Source organism: Mustelus asterias, chromosome 2 (assembly GCF_964213995.1).
Source record: "Mustelus asterias chromosome 2, sMusAst1.hap1.1, whole genome shotgun sequence".
Taxonomy (NCBI): Eukaryota; Metazoa; Chordata; class Chondrichthyes; order Carcharhiniformes; family Triakidae; genus Mustelus; species Mustelus asterias.
In genome coordinates this window covers 69372097-69396312 of record NC_135802.1, presented here as the reverse complement: position 1 = coordinate 69396312, position 24216 = coordinate 69372097, and the positions used below count along the sequence as shown (strand labels likewise).

Here is a 24216-nt window from a genome sequence, read left to right as displayed (position 1 = left end):
AAAAAAATATCTTGTGGGCCACACTCAGAACTCTGATGGGCCACATCACTAATCTAGGCTAATCTGATTGTGGTCTCAATTCTACTTCCCTGTCTGCTCCCATATCACTTGACTCCCTTGTCTTTCAAAAATCTTTCTAATACTGCCTTGAATAAATTCAACGATCCAGCCTCCATTGCTTTCAGGGGAAGAGAACTCCACATATTAACGATTCGCTGAGAGAAAAAGATTCTCATCTGTCTTGAAAGGGAGACCTCTTATTCTTAAATTGTGTTCCTTAATTCCAGTCTCCCCACAAGTAGAAACATTTGATATCTACCCTATCAAGTCCCCTGAGGATCTTATATGTTTCAAGAAGATTAAGTCTCATTCTTCCAAACTCCAATGGGTCCAATCTTTCTTCAAAGACTTATAAGCTTTTAATCCTATTAGTAATTCCTATTATCTTTCTCTAATTATAGTGATTGTTTTAAGTTCCTCCCTTAATTTTGCCTCTTGATAGTCTATTCTTAGGATGCTTTTTATAAAATACTTGTTAAAAGTCTCTGCCATTTCCTCACTTTGCATTTTAATTGCCCAGTCTCACCATCTAAGAGATGCTCACTTTAAAATCACAGAAACACAGAATTATCGCACAGAAGAAAGCCATTTGCTCCATCATGTCTACACTGATTCTCCAAATAAGCAATTCACCTGTTGTCATTACCCTGCCTTCTCCCCTTAATGCTGTACATTCTTCCTTTTAAGTAACAGTCTCATTCCTTTCTGATTGATATGATCGACCACACTCTCAAGCACAGCAATCATACCCTAACCATTCGCTGCATTAAAAAGTTTCACCCCATTTCACTTTTGCTTCCTTTACTGATTACATTAAATCTGTGCCCTCTCATTCTCAATTCTTTCATGAGTGGGAATTGTTTCTCCCTATCTACTCTCTCCAGACCCCTCATGATTTTGAATATCAAACCTCCTCTCAACTGTTTTTCTTCAAGGAAAACAATCCTAACTTCTCCCATCCATCTTGAAACGTGAAAATCTTCATCCTTGGAATCTATCTTGTAGATCTTTTCTGCATCTTTAGTGCCACATCCTTCCTGAAGTATTCTAGGCAAGGTCAAATTAGTGACATACAAATTCAACATCATCTTAACCTTGTACTCAATGCCCTTATGAATAAAATCCAGGATACTATATGCTTTATTAACTGCTCTCTCAACCCATTCTGCCATCTTCAATGATTTATGTACATATACATCCTTTTTTCTCCAGCACTGCAATTATTGTTTTTTTCAATACTACCATGCCTCCACCTTTTCTTCTTTTCCTACCTTTCCTGAACACCTTGTATCCAGGGACATTTCACACCCAATACTGCTATCTTTTGAGGCAGGTCCTTGTTATTGCCACAACACCATATTTCCACATGACAATCTGTTCAGACTCGATTACTTTCTCCTTTACTCTGATCCACCTACTAATTTACAATTCCCTACTTTAATGCTCTCTATCTTTCCCAGTATTCTGTGCTCCTTTTTTGTTAAAGGACAACAACTCATCCATCACTGGAACAAGATTCCCCACCAAACTCTACTGCAACTTCCCCAAATCCTTAAGTTTGTTCTCTACCTGTGCTTATCCATAGACTTTACCCTTTGCTTGGCTTCTCTCAGCTTTTCTATTAATATATAATATCATAATATATATAAAAATATATATAAAATATATATAAAAAAATATATAAAAAATATATATAAAATATATATAAAAAGCTCAGCTTTTCTGTTTGTTGTTGAAAACCAAATGAATCATTTACAGTACTGCTACCAACACGGAACAGGCTGGATGCATAGAACTCTGATTTATCTGGACAGATTTTTACTCGTTTTTTACCACAACAAGCATCTCAACTAGTTCCTCTTTAACTGTGTGTTTGGCACAGATGCAAAGTACTCATTTCATACCTCAGCCATTAGGTCTGTCCCTTCGGCACAACACAACTACTGCCGTCCACCTTTCGGCAGCATGAACAATTTTGTAAGAAAGGCAAAACCTGCTCGATAAACAATACTGCAGTACATTGCTGCAGTACTAAAGGGCAACTGAGCTTGTGTGCCAATAATGAATCCCAAGGTGTGTGAAATGCACGTGGCCAGTATTTTCACCCTAACCCATATCAAAAACCGTATTTACTTCTGATAAGGAGGACTGCAATTGGTCATCACAACTTTCGCCATGACTTCACCCTTTGCTTGGCTTTTCTCACCTATTCTCTCTGTGCAGTGCAGGGCAGCGTAATGATTTTCAAAACGTATATTAGGATAGCAGAGAACAGTTTTGATCCATTGACCTCTAGGTTATGGGCTCAGCACGCTTCCCCTGCGCAACTCTGCTCCCCTGACCAACAGCTCATTCCACATGATCTGGATTGCAATTCATCTGGCATGGGTTTCCTTCTTGGGTTTCCTTCTTGTCTCTGCCAGATCATTTTTTCTTTAAAATTGATTATGGCCATTCACATATAAACTACTGGCATGTCATCCAATCAAAGTCACGTGCAGATTTCCCACATTTCTTCTCCTCCACAATGTATACACTCAAATTAAAATATGTTTGTTGTAGTTTCATCATATGCACTCTTTTTCAAATTTTCTGACAGTTAATTTCACCCCAAATCTTACAATGCACCACAAAATAAACACAGCAGCGTTATCTTCACAATTACATGATTTCATTTACGCAAGGCCTAATTTTTCAGAATTAGACTAAACAAGTAGGCTGAAAAAGCTCACCTGCCTACTGGGAGACAATATTTTAAGTATCGAAAATACTTTCACTGTTCTGCTAAGGGAGATTACATGTGCTGCACTCTGATTGTCAACATTCTCTTGTTTAAGCCATCCATGTACTTTGTGCGGTACCCATTGCGCCATCACTTAGCAAAAAGACACACAATCAACTTACTTTTACATTGTAAATTGATACATCAAGTCCAATATCATGGAATGAATGTAGCACAGGAGACCAATCTGTCCATTTTGTTTGTACAGGCTCTCTGCACGAGCAACTCAGTTAGTCCCAAGAAGAATGCATATAATGAAACTACAACAAACATATTTTAATTTGAGTGAATACATTGTGGAGAAGAAATGTGGGAAATCTGCACAAGCCAATGTCAGCATTTGGCAGTATCTTCTTCCTTGGGGAAGATGGATGTAAAGTATCCATTGCAAGCTGAGGCCATGACCTCTGCCTCTAGGGCAAGGCAACATGTGCCCTCCTTTTCTCGGCACTGCAAACAATTTTGTAAGCTGATGCAACACCTGTTTAACAAACAAGGCTGCAGAACTGATGGGCAATTGAGCTTGTGTGCCAACAACGGACCTCCAGTTGTGAAAAAATGCACTTGGCCAGTATTTTCATTCCTATCTGCACCAAAGAATGTATTTACTTTATAAATGGAGGATAGTCACTACAGTCATTGCCATTACTTCACCCATTCCTTCGCTCTCTCTCTCAGCTGTTCTCTGTTTGTTGTGGAGAGCAGTTGATTCATTTACCAAACCTATAACATGAGGAAAGCAGGGAATGGTTTCGACCCACTGACCTGTGGGTTATGGGCCAGCTTCCACTGCACCACTCTGCTCCCCTGACACACAGCTCATTTCACATGATCTACATCGCAATTCACCTCATGTGCCTTCCTTTCTCATCTACTTCAGGTCATCTTTTGTTTAAAATTCATTGCAGGCATTCACGTATGATGAGCTGTTGGCATGTCATCAAACCAATGCCATTCTCAGACTTCCCTCATTGCTTCTCCTTCTCCACAACAATTTATACACTCAAATTAAGATAAGATTGTCGTAGCTTCATCAAAATACAATTGGCCAACATTTTCACCCGAACCCACATCTAAAACTGTGTTTAGTTCCGATAAGGAGGACTGCAATTGGTCATCATAACTTTCGCCATGATTTCATCTTTATTGGCATTTCTCACCTTTTCTCTCTGTGCAGTGCAGGGCAGTGGAATGATTTTCAAAATGTATAATATAAGGACAGCAGAGAACCGTTTCAATACATTCACCTTGGCGACGTCAGGTCATCTTTACTTTAAAATTGCTTACGACCATTCTCAGAGGATGAGCTGCTGCCATGTCATCTGACCAGTGTAATTACTCAGACTTCCCTCAGTCATTTCCCTTCACCACAACAACTTACACATTCAAATTGAAATAAGTGTGTCCATGCTTCACCCTATGAACTGCTCACTGAATTTTCTGACAGTGCCATACACCTCACGTCTAACAATATGCTGAAAGCAAACACAACTTGCTTCACTTTGCAAAACACGGGCTTGGAATTTTCTGGCTGTGCTCTCCCCAAAACTGGAAAATCCCATCTGAGATTAACAGACCTTTATATGGTCTGCCCCTTGCCGGTTACGATTCCCGTGGTGGGCAGTACAGGAAAATTCTCCCCATGATCTCCTTTGCTTAAGACACCACTTTTCAGAATTAAATTAATCAGTTGAAAAATCTCTAGTGCCTACTGGGAGACAACAATTTTGATCCATTCACTCCTGCACTATGATTGTTAATTTACGCAATTCACATTTTCAGCATTCTCTTGTTGATGCCCTCGATCTGCCTTCTGAATTCATCACTGAGCAAACACCTGGGTGAAAGTCAGCCCATCAAGTTTCCTTTCTGTTGTAAATAGATCCATCCTGTCGAAAATTTTGTAATGATTGAGGAACTGGAGACCAATCTGTCATTTTGCGTGCATTGGCTCTCAGTACGAGCAACTCAGATAGTTGTACTCCACTGTACTCTCCCCAGACTCCTCCAAACGTTTCACTATAAGCAACTATCCAATTCCCTTTTGAAGCGCTTCCTTGTATCCTTATTCAACAATACGCTTAGGGAGTGCATTTCGGATCCTAACAACTCACTGTGCAAAAGGTGTTGCTCTGTTGCTTGATTCTTCTTTTCCGAAACAGGTTCATTTGGTTCTTGACTTTTCTGCCAGTGGGAACAGTTTTTAACTCTATCTATGATATCTCAAAATTTCATATTTTTGAACATTTCTGTCAAGATTACTCTCAATCTCGCCATTCTCAAGTGGAACACCAGCTGCTTCTCAAACATTATGCACAAAATCGAAGTCCTCCAGCACAATTCTTGCAGCTGATGGGAAGGTTATGTTAAGTATCTTCACATTTGTGACCTGATATTCCTAAGCAACTGCAGATGCATTGCATCTGGTTCTGAAGACTTATGAACTTTAGCTAGAGCCAGACGTTCCAATACCTCTTCTTTACCATAATTAAGCACAATGAGTATCTCAGCTACCTGCTTTTTCACTACTTTTTCACGAACTTCTTCCTTATGGAAGAAGTTTGCAATGTACTCTTTCTTTCCAAGACCCTGGCCTCCGCCTCAACGGCAGCAGGCAACTTCTGCCCTCCTATCTCAGTGCCATGAACCAATTTTTAAATTGAGGCAATACCTGTTCAATAAACCAAACTACAGAACTGAGCGCCATTGAGCCTGTCTGCAACAGCAGATCCCAGGTTGTGAAAATACACTTGGCCAACATCTTCACTAAACCATATTTAGTTCCGAAATGGAAGACTACAATTGGTCATCATAACTTTCGCCATGACTTCATCCTTTCTTGGCTTTTCTCACCTATTCTCTCTGTGCAGTGCAGGGCAGTGGAATGATTTTCAAAACGTATAAGGATAGCGAAGAAACATTTCAATCCATTGACCTCTGGGTTATGGGCCCAGCACGTTTCCGCTGCTCCACTTTGCTCCTCTGGACAAAAGCTCATTCCACATGATCTAGATTGCAATTCACCTCAAAAGGATTCCATCGTTGTTGACTTCAGGTCATCTTTACTTTAAAATTGCTTATGGCCATTCTCAGATGACGAGCTGTTGCCATGTCATCTGACCAGTGTGATTCTGGGACGTCCCTCAATCATTTATCTTCACCACAATAAGTTACACATTCAAATTGAAATAAGCGTGCCTTAGCGTCACCCAGTGAACTGCTCACTGAATTTTCTGCCAGTCACTTACACCTCAAATCTAACAATATGTTGAAAGTAAGCACAACTTTCTTCTCTTTGCAAAACATGATCTCCTTTGTTTAAGACACCGCTTTTCAGAATTAAACTAATCAGCTGAAAAATCTCTAGCTCCTACTGGGAGACGATAATTCACTCCTGCACTATGGTTGTTTACTTACCGAACTCGCATGTTTTCAGCATTCTCTTATTGCATTCTGGAGCACTCACTGAGCAAATACGTGGGTGAAAGTCACCCCATCAAGTATCCTTTCTGTTGTAAATTGTTCCATCCTGTCCAAAATCTTGGAATGATTGAGGAACAGAAGGAAGCCAATCTGCCCATTTTGTTTGTATCGGCTCTCAGTATGAGCAACTCAGCTGGTCCCATGGCACTATGCTCTCCCCAAATTTTTCACCATAAGTAATTATCCAATTCCCTTTTGAAGTACTTGTATCCTCAACAATGACACACTCAGGGAGTGACTTTCAGATCCTAACAACTCGCTATGCAAAAAGGTGTTTCTTCGTTGCTTGTTCATTCCTTTCCAAAATAGATTAATATGGTTCTTGAATTTACTGCCAATGGGAACAGTTTCTCACTCCATTTATGATATCTCAAAATTTCATATTTTTGAACATTTCTGTCAAGACTACTCTCAAACCCGTCATCCCCAAGTGGAACATCAGCTGCTTCTCAAAAAGTGTGCACATAACTGAAGTCCTCCGGAACAATCCTTATAGCTGATGGGAAGGTTATGTTAAGTATCTTCACATTTGTGACCTGATATCCCTAAGCAACCACAGATGCATTCCATCTGGTTCAGAAGACTTATGAACTAGAGCCAGACATTCCAATACCTCTTCTTTACCACTTTTAAGCACAATGAGCATCTCAACTACCTGTTTTTTCACTAAGTCTTTAGCACAAACTTCTTCCTTGTGGAAGAAACTTGCAATGCTTTCATTCCAAGAACATGGCCTCTGTCTCAATGGCAGCAGGCAACTTCTGTGCTCCTATTTCAGCACCGTGAACCAAACAAAACTGCAGAACTGATGCACCATTGAGCTTGTCTGCAACTGCAGATCCCAGGTTGTGAAAACTACACTTGGCCAGCACTTGGCCATGGCTTCATACTTTGCTTGGCTTTTCTCACCTATTCTCTCTGTGCAGTGCAGGGCAGTGGAATGATTTTTAAAACATACAATATAAGGACAGCAGAGAATGGTTTCAATCCATTGACCTCTGGGTTATGGGCCCAGCACGCTTCCGCTGTGCTACTCTGCTCCCCTGAACAACAGCTCATTCCAAATGATCTAGATTGCAATTCACCTAGCAGGGATTCCTTTCTTGTCCTTCATTTTTACCCAGCAAGTGGTTAGGATCTGGAATGCAATTGAAGCATTCAAGAAGAAATTGGATTACCTGAAAAAGAAGAATGTGGAGTTCTTTGGGGGAGAAAACAGGGAATCAGCACACAGTGAATTGCTGCTTCAGAGTGCCAGCAGTCACATTGGGCAAAATGGCTGTTGTCTGTGTTGTAACCATTCTATGATTCCTCAAGATATTTTCTGACACTCAACTTTCACCCTGAACCTCACAATGCCCTACAAAGCAAACATAACTTTCTTCCACTTGCAATTTATGGAATCATAGAATTGCTACAGCTGTATTCTAATTTATCCTTCTTTACTAATTTTTAGTCATTGTTTGCTGATTACTAAAACTTCACAAACTTCTTCCCTATCACAAATCTTTGTGGCATTATATGTCTTTGCATTTCAACTTGGTAGCACACTTACCTTCCTTAGATTAGCAATGAAAGCTTCATCCTTCTTGGAGATTCTTTCTTTCTGAGTAGAATATATCTTTCCTGAGAGTTAGAAATGTCTCCTGAAATGTCTACCATTGCTTATCTACCATCTTAACTTTTCATCCATTTTCCCAGTCTACTTGAATCAACTTTGACCTCTTACCTTTGTAATGACCTTAATCATAGAAATCATAGAAACCCTACAGTGCAGAAGGAGGCCATTCGGCCCATCGAGTCTGCACTGACCACAATCCCACCCAGGCCCTACCCCCACATATTTACCCGCTAATCCCTCTAACCTACACATCCCAGGACTCTAAGGGGCAATTTTTAACCTGGCCAATCAACCTAACCCGCACATCTTTGGACTGTGGGAGGAAACCGGAGCACCCGGAGGAAACCCACGCAGACACGAGGAGAATGTGCAAACTCCACACAGACAGTGACCCGAGCCGGGAATCGAACCCGGGACCCTGGAGCTGTGAAGCAGCAGTGCTCACCACTGTGCTACCGTGCCGCCCTTAACTTAAGACACTAGTCAGAGCCAAGCCATCAATTCACCTATCTTGTTACAACTCTGCATGCATTCAGATAATGAACTTTTAATTCAGCTCTTTTCCACTTTTGCCTACTCTGACTGTATTTGCTAATGCACTCCGATGTTGGTATGTGCATCCCTTCCTGTCACACCCATATCACTGTGCTGTACTGTGACCATGTCCTTTCTCTTTAACTTTCTAATTTCTGCTCACCTAAGCCCTCTCATCATGATTAGTTTAATGGCTGCTCTGCAGCCTTAGTTATTCAATTTTCAGGTCACTGTTCAAGTGGAGCCCATCCTAATGGTACAGCTCCAGGCCTTTCACCAGGCAATAAAATTCATTTCCGTCAGACCAATCTTTGAGCACACATTCAACTATCCGATATTATTTACCTTCTGTATATTTGCTCATGGCTCAGATAGTAATCCAGAGATTAACTTTGTGGTTCTGCTATTTAATGTAGCCCCGAGGTGCTCATACTTCCTTCACATGAATATTCCATGTGTAGCCAACTTTCTCAATCACTGAATGTCACTTTGTAATCCCAAATTTACTGGAGATTTCCACATACAATTCTGGTCTCTTGTGTATTGCCCACTCCCTTTAACTCGTCATTGGCAGCCATTTATTGTCAATTGCTCATGACTGAAATTCCTTCTTTTAACCTCTTACCTCTCTCCCCATCCTCCTTTAAGACAGCCCTGAAAATGTCTCTTTTTGCCCAAGCTTTTAGTCACCCATCCTAACATGTCCATGCTTGGGTTGGTTTTAATATTAATCTGTTTATACTGCTGCAACACACCTTTGAGCTTTTTACAACATTAAAAGAACAATATAAATGCAAGCTGATGTTGATCAAAGTAACACTGGGTACTCTGTTACCCGGTCTAATCCTCATGGATTTCACTCTAGCATTCAACAGAGGTGACTGTGCCTTTCTCCTCGCTGCTGCAGACCCACAAACAGTATTGGCTAGTTTCAAGCCTGTTTGTCAAAGCAAAACAATGTCCTTTACAGAAATTCTTTTCTTTCTGCTACTTTATTTTCATCTTGTACGTTTTCCAGAAATTCAGCCCAGTGTCACGTGTCTTCCACAATGAACTGTGTGAAATCATTCATATGTACAGCACCAGCTTCCATGTATATATTTTAATTCTCTGATGATATTGCTTCATGGTAAACAGCTATCTAAATCTTAACTACTGGTACTCCGCTGTCATTTCTATTGATTTGATGTTGATGCTTGGCTTTGCTCCCGAAGCCGTTAGCTCCATGCTCATCATGGAAAGGAAGATTCAACAGTACTGTAATTCAAGAAGATCATGATTGCTGTAAATTCCATTTATGCAAAATTGCTCCTTATTCCTTAATTTCTCCCAAAATTGTTCTTGATCCATGTTCTATTGCAGATTCATGTTTCTTTCTATTCTTTGATTGTTGACTTCATCCATGTCATTCACTTAATGTTTGCCTTTGCCATTTCTTGTGTTCTTTTTCTTAATTCTTATGATTTGGAAGATGGGAGTAGGTGAGAATATGCAGTTGAAGCACCAGATCAGCCATGATAGTACTGAATGGCTCCTGTTCATGATGCCCAGGTGACCAAACCATCCACACTTCCTTGTGCCCAGCTGACTCTTCTCTCTGCTCTCACAATCCCCAGGTGAACAACCCCTACTACCCACCTTAACCCTCTGCTCCTTGTGCTCAGGTGATCATCCCAACCAGCTCTGGTGCTCAGGTGAGCACTTCCATCCTTGGTGCCTGGGTGATCACCTCACAAGCCTGGTATCAAGGTGACCATCCTCCTCACCCTCTGCCCTTGATGCTAAGGTGACCACCACCCCCTCCCCGTGGTGTCCAGGTGACTACAGCGCTGACTCTCTGATACCCAGGTAGTCATCCAGACGTCCGGCTTTAGGCCGGACAGTCCGGCTTTTGAGCACTCTGTCCTCCGTCCAGCGCCACCTCGAGCCGGACGTTAATTTGTCCTCCCTTTTTGGGTCTGACTAAAAAAGGGTAGGCGCTCGGCTCTTTCCGGAGGATTTCCAAAGTTAGCTTCGTTCCATGGAGTGCCCGAAGGCCGGTGACGCAACCTCCGCGCCTCCGAAGATGACGCAATGCTCGGTCGGAACGCAGCACCCTCGGCTCATTCCGATCGGTGGCCGAGGATGAGTCAGGAGTGCTCGGGTGGGTGGTGACGTTTTCGGCTGTGTGGAGGCGCTTGCCGAAGCTGACGCAATGGGCGAGTGTCCAAGCGCTTGGTTGTTTCCGGAGGGATCCGAAGATGAGTCAGGGGGAGCTCGGATGGTGACGCGATGACGTTCTGGTCTGAGCCGGCACGTTGCCGAAGATGACGCAGTGGGGGGGCGGGGCGTGGATGGAATCGGTCGGAGCGGCTCTCCCGAAGATCTTTGGCTATTTCCGGCGGCTGGCCAAAGCTGACTCGGGGAGGGGGAGACTGCCGAAGATGACGTGTCGGGGGTGGGTGGAATCGGTCGGAGTGACTCTCCCGGAGATCTTCGGCTATTTCCGGCAGGTGGCTGAAGCTGACTCAGGAGGGGGGGGGGGAGAGGCTGCCGAGGATGACGCAATGGTGCGCTCGGCTGTTTCCGGACGGTTTCCGATGATGACGCGACGCGGGGAGGCTGGCTGAGCGGATGTTGTCAGTGCGCACACGCGGCTGCCATCTTTGTCCTCCTTTTTGGAAATGGCCACCCTCTCTGGTGCTCAGGTGGGCACTCCCTGCACGTGGTGCTAAGGTGACCATCCTCCCCCTCCCTGTGCTGTCTAAGTGACTATACCCCCTCCCTTACCCCGGTCCTTCTGCCCCTCGGGCGCTGCTGCAGCTGTTGTCACGGTAACCAAACGGCGGCCAGCCGGAGCGGAAGTGACGCACCCGCGCTGTCCCGGATGTTGGTTGCTGTGGAGATTCTCTATTCTGGTCATGAAGTTCCGCGGGAAGATTGTGGATGTAGGATGTTTAAATCATTTCACCCGTAAGTTAACCGTGGGAGGCAGGTCTGAGCTCCAATTACCTTTTACCCAATGTTAGCGTGACCCGTGTTATCGTTCTCAGTCTCATGCCTGTTAACTCTCTGGCGCAGTCACTTTGCGCCCAGTCTCTCCCCAGCAGAGTTGCAGTTTTAAACCTTGTTCACCATCTGGACAATTTCCATCACCATTGGTGACCTCTATCTGACCAATATTGTCACTGCTGAAATTCCCATTCATACTTTTTCATGTCTGCTCTGTTCTTCCAACCCATCCAGGGGGCATGGATTCAAGTCAAATGGCAGAACATGTTAAGGGGATATGATAAAGAACTTTTTTTATGCAGAGTGGTGGGTGTCTGGAATTCACTGCCTGGATTGGTGGTGGAGGCAGAGACTCTTTTAAAAAGTACCTGGATATGCACCTGAAGTGCTGTAAACCACAGGGACTGGGTGTAGGAAGGTGGGATTAGAAAAGGCACCTGGGTGTCCATGGGTTGGCATAGACAAGATGGGCTGAATGGCCTCCTGTGTTGTGACTTTTCTGTGGTTCTATATTTGAGGCCTTCATGATCTCTCAATCATTGCAAATCCATCTGCTACATTCTTCCTTTGCTAAGCCCTGATCACCCACAACTTTTCCATAGCTATGACTTCCTATTCACTAATTAATCTGGTTTAAAAACTTTTGCTTCTGTCGTTAAATCCTTCAATATTGTCTGTTCAACACTTCAAACTTTCCATCTTGTACTTTCCTGCCTTGTTGTATAACCCATTGATTTTGTCTTTATTGATGCCTTTTAAGCATCTTGATCCATTTCTGAAACCCCTCCTGCTGGTGTTCTACCCAACAATGTAAAGTCTTCACAGTCCACCTGACTTGCAGTATCTCTTTTATTAACAGTATAATTTGCCACTTATTCCATTCTCCTTTATGCAGCAACTTGTGATAGTTGTCTATTAAGGTATAATACATCTACAAGTTTTAGTGTTATGGAAGTATACTTCATGTGACCATTGAGAGATAAATCTCACCCTGAACAATTTGCTGAATTTCCAAAATGACGTAGGGTTAAATTGTGAGGACAGGTTGTAAAGATCAGGGTTGTATTCCCTTGATTATAGGAGATTATGGGCTAATTGAAGCCCATTAAACAATTCAATTCAGTAGAGAAACTTTTCTTTGGTAGGAGAGCCTGAATCAAGGGGATATGATTGAAAGTTCTTCATTGCATAGGGGTCATCAGAAATCTGGAACACTTTCAATATCATTTTTGAGGCTCAGTTAATTGAAAATTTCAAACTGAGTTTTGAAAATTTTTGTAAGGTACAGGTATTTAGAGTTTTGAAATGAAGGTGGCAGATCAAGTTCAGATGCAAAACAGCTGGGACCCAGTTGAATACCAGAACAGGCTTCAGGAGCTGAATGACCTACTGCTATTTTGATAAGTCCTAATATTATAGTATAATAGAGGGCAACACAGGCAATGAATTTTTGCACAGAACAATCTGCCCTTTCAGGGGTGTAAAAAAATTATAATGCATTATTTTGAATGAGTGGAGATGTTCTCCCCATTACTCTGTCCAATGTGTTTTTCCTTCACCATTATCACTAAAAGTGGCAGATTATTTATTACATTGCTGTTTGTAGGACTTTGCCATGCAGTATTGACTGCCACATTTTCTACATTAGAACAGTGACAAAGTGCTCACTGGCTTTCAAATGTTGAGGTCAGAAAGGTGCTTTTTAAATTCTAATCTGTCTTTTATATTGCAAATTTCCCAAAGAAGTGGAATCAAGACAACATGTGATTGAACTGGAGAGGATGCAGAGGATATTCACCAGGATGCTGTCTGGGCTGGAGCGATTCAGCTGTGAAGAGCGGCTAGTTAGGCTGGGATTGTTTTCCTTAAAACAGAGAAGGCAAAGAGGGGACTTGATTGAGATGTATAAAATTGAGAGACACAGATGGTAGATAGGAAGAAACATGTTGTCCTAATAGAGGGGCCAATAACCAGGGGGCATATTTAAACTTAGGGGCAGAAGATTTAGAGGGGGTTTGAGGAAAGTACTTTTCGCCCAGAGGGTGGTGGAAATTTGGATCTAACTGCCTGAATGGGTGATAGAGGCTCAACTTTAAAGAAGCATTTAGATGAGCACTTGAAACATCACAGCATACAAGGCAACAGACCAAGTGCTGGAAAATGGGATTAGAACAGATAAGTGCTTGGTGGCCAGAGCAGGGCCTCTTGGCCTTGCCGTAAAACTCATGACTCTGACTAAATATTGTTTAAATTTTCTATTTTAATCTGCAACTTTCTGCTCAATTAAGTTTTGCCATTTTCCTACAAATTTATAGTACCATGTTAAAACCTTGTTTCCCTATTTACCAGACATGATTGACAATTATGTCAATAAATCATTTTGTGAGGAACAGTGAATAAATCTGTTGCTGGGCGAGCTGTGGACCTTAAAAAGGTTTTGATCAGATTTTGTCCCCAGTACTTTTGAGTTGGCTGTTCTGAGGTGGTTCATAATTAGGGAACCTTAACTGGCACCTGTGCCCATGGACAAGAAAGAGGGGAAATCGGTCTGCTTGACTATCTGATCATTATCGAATGATCTGTCATGAAAAGTACATACATATTGATATCAGATGAGAACAGAATCAGGTTGCGCTATGTAATCTACTTATTTCAAAACTGAATAATTGAAATTATCTGATTCAGATTTTTGGAGCAACAAATTACTACTTTCTTGGGAAAATTAACATGTTTCAAGTTGAAAATTTGAGTTATTATGAGAAGACTGAAGTACATGTATTTTGATTCATTGGATTGTTTTATATTTTCAGGTGTAGCGAACACTATTTCCAAACTCACAAAGTCATGTATTCTAAGGCTTACCAGCGACAAACTGTACTTTATCCTTTCTGACAAAATGGCCAGTGGTGGTGTTGCAATGTGGTGTCAATTATTTCAGGTAAATTAACAAACACAATTTTGCCTTATGATTTAAGTGTATGGTCCCTATTTTTGTCATGTGGGATATCATAATTTTATTAATTTAGATTAATCTTGGGTGGGAGGTTCAAGAGCTAGTGTTGTCATCTGTCCCTCGATCTGTGGATGATGCTTATATATGGTCGTAAATTTCTCAGTGAGCCTTTACGTATCTGAAGAGGCCAATTCTTGACCTACAGATCTTTGGGCAGATGGGCAGAATGTCCCATGAGGTAGGACAAAAAGCTTGCTTGCAAGTTCATCAGTTAAATGGGGAAGACAAATGGAATGTTGGTTTTTATTTCAAAGGGAATGGAGTACAAAAATAGGGAAGTCTCGTTAAAACTACACAAGGCACTAGTTAGACCACACCTGGAATGCTGTCAGCAGTTTTGGTCCCTTTATTTTAGGAAATTGGAGGCAGTCCAGATCAGGTTCACTAGCTTGATTAGTATGGAAGCATTTTCTACAAGAACAGGTTGAGTAGGTTGGGCCTGCACTCATTGGAGTTTAGAAGAATGAGAGGCAACCTTATTGACAATATAGGATTCTCAGGGGGCTTGACAGGGTAAATGCTGAGAGTTTGTTTCCCCTTATGGGAGAGTCTATAGAGGGCATAATCTCAGAGTAAGGGATTGCCCATTTTAGACAGACAGCAGGAGCAATTTCTTGTGAGGGTAGTGAATCTGTGGAACTATTTACTGTAGAGGCTGGATTATTAAGTATGTTCAAGGCTGAGATAGATTTTTAATCAGTAAGGAATCGAGGATTATGGGAATACAGTGGGGAAGTGGAGTTGAGGATTATCATATCAGATCGGTCATGTTCTCATTGAATGCCGTAGCAGACTCGATGGGCAGAATAGCCTACTTCTGCTCCTATGCCTTATGGTCTTATAGTGCCATTAAGAATGCCATATTTGCTTTCTTTTCTGCCACTCAACCTCAAGTGGTCACCATTTTGAACAATTGATAAGCCCCTTTTAGTCATTAATGTCAATGCTATTGGGCTTCAAGGAGAGTTTTGGAGTATATGGCATTGTCCTTGTCCTTCCCTAGTACGTTGGCCTTTTGAGATTTGAGAAATCAGGATCTGGAGGGAGAGATGCTTTTCAGTCATTTGGACACTTATGTCCAGTACATTGGAATTGATTTTACAGGAGTTTTGGCTCATGCTTATGGAACTGATTTCAGGAAGAACATTAACACTTGCTTGATCCTACTACTGAATCATAGAATCCTTGCAGTGCAGAAGGAGGCCTATCGAGTCTGTTCCGACTCTCCAACAGAACATTTTACCTCGACCTATCCCCATGACTCCATATTGTTGTACCTGTTAATTCTCAGATACTTTCGACCAGTTTGCTTACTCCAAGGTTTTACCCCGGTGCCCTTATTTGCAAGATGGACAAAGGACAAACACAAGTAAAGGTTCAACAAGTTTATTAATAATAACACTATTAACCCTTAAATTACCCACAAAACAAGAGGATACCCCAGATTCAAGTATACTACCCGTAAAGATGGTTTGGTTGAACTGCAGGCTCGATTCTCTGAGTCTCTCTGGTCCGTCATCACGAAGGTGAATCTCGATGGCAGCTTCTTCCTTCCTTCGTTCTCTGGTCAGTCTTCCGGATGGTCAAGGTCACCTCCTTCCTCGAGTATTCGCTCCTGGTGTGTCTGAAATGTGTCCCTTTATTCCCCCTGCCTGCTTGCCTTTCCAGAAACTTCTCTGGCTTCCAGCCAATGAGGTCCCAGGAGGGGGTTCCAATACCCAGTGGGTTTCTTGATGTCTGCCTGACAGGACACCAGGGTCCGCCCCCAGGTGTCCATCTCCATGCTGTTGCTTAGATGTAACCTGTTATCAGATAAGCTAACTGCAGGAACTCTCGGTGACAGAAAGCCTGGCCCGATCTGGGCTTCTAACAATAGGCCGGTGCATTTCAATGGGGTGCAATGATCTCCTGCTAAGTCTCAAGTAGAGTGCAACGACCTTTGATGGGTGGTTGATGGGTCAGGCCCAGACATGTTTGTGTATTTGTACAATTGGCCTGCCCGAGGTTTGACTGTGTTTGATTTTAATATGTCCAATTCTTTAATTTAGGATATCCAATTTTATCAGCCTTAAAACTAGGTCCTGTTTATATTACCACAATATATTTATCCTGCTAATCCCCCTAACCTACACATTTTGAGTGCAGCAAAAGTAAATGTGAAATCTTGTTTATTTAAATGCTGGCAAATTCCAGTGTAGCTGTTTAGCAGCCTCTGGATTCATATCTGGCAATTTATGAATCCTGTAGAGACCAATTACATTTTTTTTTAAAAAGAGGTATGGATTTCCCAGTGACCATTGAAAAGAATTGTACAACAAGAATTCACATTTTAGAATTTTTACTGTAACAAACTAAAATCAACATGGACTAAATATTACTGGATAGGCAACTGATATATCCAACTACAAAAAAGGCACTTTCCATTAATGAATTTACACAACTGAAAATGCTTTATAACATGTTTATACATTGAGTCCTAAACACCTCCTGGTTTTTCAACAGGATCCCTACTTCCTGCCACACCAAGGTGAATCTTCGGTATCCCTTTGAATATCCCTTCATTTAATCTCCTGAGTATCATTGAACTGACTTCTAGCAACAGTGCACCTTCTGGTGATTCATTGGTCTTTAAATCTCTACAGGTCCCATCACTTCAAAATTCTCATTGGTGTTCTTACTTGATGGCTAACACCAAAACAGTTATTCCCACTCCTTGACACAGCAGAAATTGTTTTTGGTCTTTTTCCCCCAGGTGTCTCTCTGTCTCACCCGTAATCCCACACATTTACCCCGCTAATTCCCCTAATCCGCTCCTCATCTTGGGAAACTAAGGAGCAATTTAGCGTGGCCAATCTACCTAACCTGCACATCCGGGTCCGTATTTATAAAGCTTAGAATTGCATTTGCTTTACTCACTGCTTTGTTAACCTGTCCTGCCACCTTCAAAGATTTGTGCGTATAAACACCACCAAGTCTTTTCCTTTCTCTCAGCACATTTCAGTGATGGTGCAAATGGGTAGATTTAGTGTATTGCAGACACTCATCCTGCAATGTCTAAATTCAACTGGGTCACAACTGAGGAAGCCTATTGTTTGGTCAGAGGACTTTGGAGAACTATAGCTGGAGTGTTTTTGCACGCTAGAAGTGAACCTGTCAAAATTCACCCTGCAAAACACAATTGTCTAATGTTTGTTGTGATTATTTATGTGTATATGTAAGGTGGTTTAATATGTGATCTGTTGAATCCCACAGGGTAATTTTTTTGATGAGTTCCAGATTGAAGGAGTGTCAGCAGAGCATAATGAAATTTATCTGGAACTAATGCCTGAAAACCTCTCAAGGTCTTTGAAAACAGCTCAAAATGCCAAAACTGTGAAAATTAAGCTGACAATGAAACATTGTCCATGTATCACCATTGCTGTAGAACTGGTAAGAGCATTAAAGTTTTGTTTGTGCCGGCAGTTCTTATCAGGTGACAGTTTTGTCATTTTTCATTAAATATTGTCTGTTACATAGTGAAAGCATTGGCCACAACTTTACGGCTGTTCATGCGGTGGGATCTGCTGGTTTGGAGTCAGTGGGAAATCAAATTGACAACGGCGGGACCAGAGCATCCTGCTGCTGGTCAACAGCGCACCGCCTCCCACCGTTCAAAGCACCCCACAGGAAAGCCAGAGAATCCCGCCCATTATACTATTCTGCATTCCTGAGGATTTACCAAAATGAATCATCTATACTTTTCAAGTTATTTGAGGATTATTTCAGCCTTGTACATCATTTTAAGCAAAGTTCCTCTTTGTGATACTTGTTGTTGTGTGTGAATGGCTTAATGCTGGGGTTCATGGATTGGGACAGCACTGAATTCCTGGATTCACCACATTCACAGCTGAGAGTTGTGGAATCACGAATATCTGATCATCCAAGCTCATCAGGCCTTGGCTATAACAGTCCTATCTAAAACAAGTAAATGGACATAAAACAAATGCGCTGAAGGTTTAATCACTTTGTGCAACATAATTTTATTTTATTTCCTTATTAAGGAGCTTAGTGTTTGTTATTTAAAATGCTTGTAGTTTATTGGACAGAGTAAAATCTTAGCATGTAGTTTCTGTCAGACTTTAGCAGAAAGAGAGCTGGATGAATCAGTGGGTTATGTAATGTAATATTTCTGCTGGAGGCGAGAGAGAAAAAGCAGACCAAATGAAGAGATAGGAACATACTGACTGAAAATATGAGATGATAATCAAAGAGAAAAAATCTTCACGCAATTATATTATGACTATTAGAAGAGAAAAGTGAGAGGTTTGTAGGAAGAATGAGAATACAATCACAGAAGACTCGAGGTGCAGAAACAACAAAAATGGTATGTTGGATATGAAGAGAAAGGAATGATATGGAGATGCTGGCGTTGTTCTGGGGTGGGCGCAATAAGAAGTTTCACAACACCAGGTTAAAGTCCAACAGGTTTATTTGAAAGGAAGTCACAGTGGAAGACACATTAAACTGGAAAGTAAAATCTGGGATTGCAGAATGAAATCCAAGCTAAGTAATAGCCACAAGGAGGCAGAAGCACAGTGGGATTCAGCTTTATAATCCAGGAATAAAGGAAATTTGATTTATCAATATACTTCCAGTACGACAATTGAAGTGTGCGTTGTTCCATTAAATCTGCAAATAGGAATAAAACCGGGCAGCACGGTAGCACAGTGGCTAGCACTGCTGCTTCACAGTGCCAGGGACCCAGGTTCAATTCCCAGCTTGGGTCGCTATCTGTGTGGAGCTTGCACGTTCTCCCCGTATCTGCGTGGATTTCGTTCGGGTGCTCCCGTTTCCTCCCAGAGTCTGAAAGACGTGCTGGTTAGGTGCATTGACCCGAACAGGCGCCGGGATGTGGCGACTAGGGGAATTTCACAGTAACTTCATTGCAGTATTAATGTAAGCCGACTTGTGACTAATAAATAAACTGCTACAATTTAAATTTTAAAGTTAATGTGAAGTTTATGTCCTACAATGTGTTTAAACGTTAGACATAACTTTACTTCCTGCTCTTACAGCCGTCCCTCTCCAGCCACAGTCGCATTGTTACACATGACATTCCTGTCAGCATCATCCCCAGAAAGCTTTGGAATGACTTTGAAGAACCCAGTGTTCCAGATTTTGATGTAAGTGACGGAGCATAATGTTATTGTCACTGGGCTCAATCTAGAGACCCAGGGTAATGGTCTGGGTTCAAATCGCACCACGGCAGACGGTGAAATATAGAACATTACAGCGCAGTATAGGCCCTTCGGCCCTCGATGTTGCGCCGACCTGTGAAACCAATCTAAAGCCCATCTAACCTACACTATTCCAATACCATCCATATGTTTATCCAATGACCATTTAAATGCCCTGAATGTTGGCGAGTCTGCTACTGTTGCAGGCAGGGCATTCCACGCCCTTACTACTGAGTAAAGAACCTACCTCTGACATCTGTCCTATATCTATCACCCCTCAATTTAAAGCTATGTCCCCTCGAGCTAACCATCACCATCCGAGGAAAAAGGCTCTCACTGTCCACCCGATCTGATCATCTTATATGCCTCTATTAAGTCACCTCTTAACCTTCTCTCTAACGAAAACAGCCTCAAGTCCCTCAGCCTTTCCTCATAAGACCTTCCCACCATACCAGGCAACATCCTGGTAAATCTCCTCTGCACCCTTTCCAATGCTTCCACATCCTTCCTATAATGCGGCGACCAGAACTGTACGCAATACTCCAAGTGCAGCTGCACAAGAGTTTTGTACAGCTGCAACATGACCTCATGGCTCCGAAACTCAATCCCTCTACGAATAAAAGCTAACACTCCGTATGCCTTCTTAACAACCCTATCAACCTGGGTGCCAACTTTCAGGGATCTATGCACATGGACACCGAGATCTCTCTGCTCATCCACACTACCAAGTATCTTACCATTAGCCCAGTACTCTATTCCTGTTACTCCTTCCAAAGTGAATCACCTCACACTTTTCCGCATTAAACTCCATTTGCCACCTGTCAGCCCAACTCTGCAGCTTATCTATGTCCCTCTGTAACCTGCAACATCCTTCCGCACTGTCCACAACTCCACCGACTTTAGTGTCATCCGCAAATTTACTAACCCATCCTTCTACGCCCTCATCCAGGTCATTTATAAAAATGACAAACAGCAGTGGCCCCAAAACAGATCCTTGCGGTACACCACTAGTAACTGAACTCCAGGATGAACATTTCCCATCAACCACCACCCTCTGCCTTCTTATAGCTAGCCAATTTCTGATCCAAACCGCTAAATCACCCTCAATCCCATGCCTCTGTATCTTCTGCAATATCTTACCATGGGGAACCTTATCAAACGCTTTACTGAAATCCATATACACCACATCAACTGCTTTACCCTCATCCACCTCTTTGGTCACCTTCTCAAAGAACTCAATAAGGTTTGTGAGGCACGACCTACCCTTCACAAAACCGTGTTGACTATCCCTAATCAAATTATTCCTTTCTAGATCATTATAAATCCTATCTCTTATAATCCTTTCCAAAACTTTGCCCACAACAGAAGTAAGGCTCACTGGTCTATAATTACCAGGGTTGTCTCTACTCCCCTTCTTGAACAAGGGGACAACATTTGCTATCCCCCAGTCTTCAGGCACTATTCCTGTAGACGATGACGATATAAAGATCAAAGCCAAAGGCTCTGCAATCTCCTCCCTAGCCTCCCAGAGAATCCTGGGATAAATCCCATCCAGCCCAGGGGACTTATCTATTTTCACACTTTCCAGAATTGCTAACACCTCCTCCTTATGAACCTCAATCCCGTCTAATCTAATAGCCTGTATCTCAGTATTCTCCTGGACAGCATTGTCTTTTTCCTGTGTGAATACTGACAAAAAATATTCATTTAGCGCCTCTCCTATCTCTTCAGACTCCACGCACAACTTCCCATTACTGTCCTTGACTGGCCCTAATCTTACCCTAGTCATTCTTTTATTCCTGACATACCGATAGAAAGCTTTAGGGTTTTCCTTGATCCTACCTGCCAAAGACTTCTCATGTCCCCTCCTGGCTCTTCTTAACTCTCTCTTTAGGTCCTTCCTCGCTAACTTATAACTCTCAAGCACCCTAACTGAGCCATCACGTCTCATCTTTACATAAGTCTCCTTCTTCCTCTTCACAAGAGATTCAACTTCTTTAGTAAACCACGGTTTCCTCACTCGACCACTTCCTCCCTGCCTGACAGGTACATACTTATCAAGGACATGCAGTAGCTGTTCCTTGAAAAAGCTCTACATTTCAATTGTGCCCATCCCCTGCAGTTTCCTTCCACATCCTATGCATCCTAAATCACGCCTAATCGCATCATAATTTCCTTTCCCCCAGCTATAACTCTTGCCCTGCGGTATATACCTATCCCTTTCCATTGCTAAAGTAAACGTAACCGAATTGTGGTCACAATCACCAAAGTGTTCACCTACCTCCAAATCTAACACCTGGCCTGGTTCATTACCCAGTACCAAATCCAATGTGGCCTCGCCTCTTGTTGGCCAATCTACATACTGTGTCAGAAAACCCTCCTGCACACATTGGACAAAAACTGACCCACCTAAAGTACTCGAACTATAGCTTTTCCAGTCAATATTTGCAAAATTAAAGTCCCCCATAACAACTACCCTGTTACTTTCGCTCCTCTCCAGAATCATCTTTGCAATCCTTTCCTCTACATCTCTGAAACTTTTCGGAGGCCTATAGAAAACTCCCAACAGGGTGATCTCTCCTGTTTCTAACCTCAGCCCATACTACCTCAGTAGACGAGTCCTCATCAAAAGTCCTTTCTGCCACCGTAATACTGTCCTTGACTAACAATGCCACACCTCCCCCTCTTTTACCACCTTCCCTGATCTTACTGAAACATCTAAACCCCCAACCTGCAACAACCATTCCTGTCCCTGCTCTATCCATGTCTCCGAAATGGCCACAACATCGAAGTCCCAGGTACCAACCCATGCTGCAAGTTCACCCACCTTATTCCGGATGCTCCTGGCGTTGAAGTAGACACACTTCAAACCACCTTCCTGCCTGCCGGTACACTCCTGCGACCTTGAAACCTTATTCATGACCTCACTACTCTTAACCTCCTGTACACTGGAGCTACAATTCAGGTTCCCATCCCCCTGCTGAATTAGTTTAAACCCTCCCGAAGAGCATTAGCAAATTTCCCCCCCCAGGATATTGGTAGCCCTCTGGTTCAGGTGTAGACCATCCTGTTTGTAGAGGTCCCACCTACCCCAGAATGAGCCCCAATTGTCCAGGTATCTGAATCCCTCCCTCCTGCACCATCCCTGTCGCCACGTGTTCAACTGCTCTCTCTCCCTATTCCTCTCCTTGCTAGCATGTGGCACGGGTAACAAACCAGAGATAACAACTCTATTTGTTCTAGCTCTAAGCTTCCACCCTAATTTCTGAATTTCTGCCTTGCATCCCCATCCCTTTTCCTACCTATGTCTTTGGTGCCTATGTGAACCACGACTTGGGGCTGGTCCCCCTCCCCCTGAAGGATCTCGAAAACACGATCCAAGACATCACGGACCCCGGCACCTGGGAGACAACACAGAATCTCCTATCTGTCCCCCTAACTATGGAGTCCCCAATGACTAATGCTCTACTCCTCTCCCTCCTTCTCTTCTGAGCAACAGGGGCAGACTCTGTGCCAGAGACCTGTACCCCATGGCTTATCCCTGGTAAGTCGTCCCCCCAACAGTATACAAAACGGTATACTTGTTATGCAGAGGAACGGCCACAGGGGATCACTGCACTGACTGCTTCTTACCCCCTCTAACAGTCACCCAAGTATCTTCATTTCTAGGAGTAACTACCTCCCTGTAGCTTTTATCTATAGCTGTCTCTGCCTCCCGAATGATCCTGAGTTCATCCAGTCCCAGCTCCAGATCCCTAACACGGTCTTCAAGGAGCTGGAATTGGATGCACTTCCTGCAGGTGTACTCAGCTGGGACACTAATGGTGTCCCTCACCTCAAACATCCCACAGGAGGAACATTGCACTGCCTGCACTGCCATCCCTGCTAACTTCCCTTACTAAGAACCTGTGCCCCTTTGTAATTGACACTTCCACCCTGGGAAAAAGCCTCTGATTATCCACCCTGTCTATGCCTCTCATAATTTTGTAAACCTCTATCAGGTCTCCCCTCTTTCCAGTGAAAACAATTCTAATTTATTCAACCTCTCCTCGTAGCCAAACCTCTTGAGACCAGGCAGCATCCTGGTGAACCTTCTTTGCACTCTCTCAATAGCTTCCATGTCATTCTAGTGTGGTGACCAGAACGGCACACAATAGAATTCTTCATCCATTGTGATTGTGTATGGGAATAGTTACTCAGAGTAGCAGCAGAATACTGCTGCCGACCTGAAGTGATTTGATGTTGTATTAAGGTTATCTGTTAACTTTTGTTAGTAGGATAGTCTGATTCTTAAATTGTGATATATTGAAATACAAAGTGATGCCACCATTGTATAGTTTCACAACAATTCTAAGATGATGGGTCCTGAACTGCTGAACTAAGGATGAACCTTACGGTACTGGCAGTTTTAATATGCTTGTGAGAATCACCTAATGCAGAATGTCTACAGGGATGCCAGAAATAGTCCTGCAGAAGAAAATGGGTGCAAAATTTATTCACCCCCATTTTTGGGTGC

At 42.6% G+C, this 24216-nt stretch overlaps 1 protein-coding gene across 4 annotated transcripts in view; it reads left to right on the top strand.

The window, feature by feature from the left end:
• Positions 1-24216, top strand: part of hus1 (HUS1 checkpoint clamp component) — a 47971-nt gene that overhangs the window by 3064 nt on the left and 20691 nt on the right. Inside the window, exons 1-4 of one of the 4 annotated variants that reach the window (XM_078236816.1) lie at positions 10775-10968; positions 14282-14409; positions 17737-17913; positions 19539-19646. In XM_078236816.1, the coding sequence (XP_078092942.1) occupies positions 14368-14409; positions 17737-17913; positions 19539-19646 (327 nt within the window). In that variant the 5' untranslated portion in view covers positions 10775-10968; positions 14282-14367. Of the gene's footprint in view, positions 1-10774; positions 11433-14281; positions 14410-17736; positions 17914-19538; positions 19647-24216 lie in introns of those variants that run through there. The other 3 variants (XM_078236799.1, XM_078236790.1, XM_078236808.1) reach the window with 3 other exon arrangements.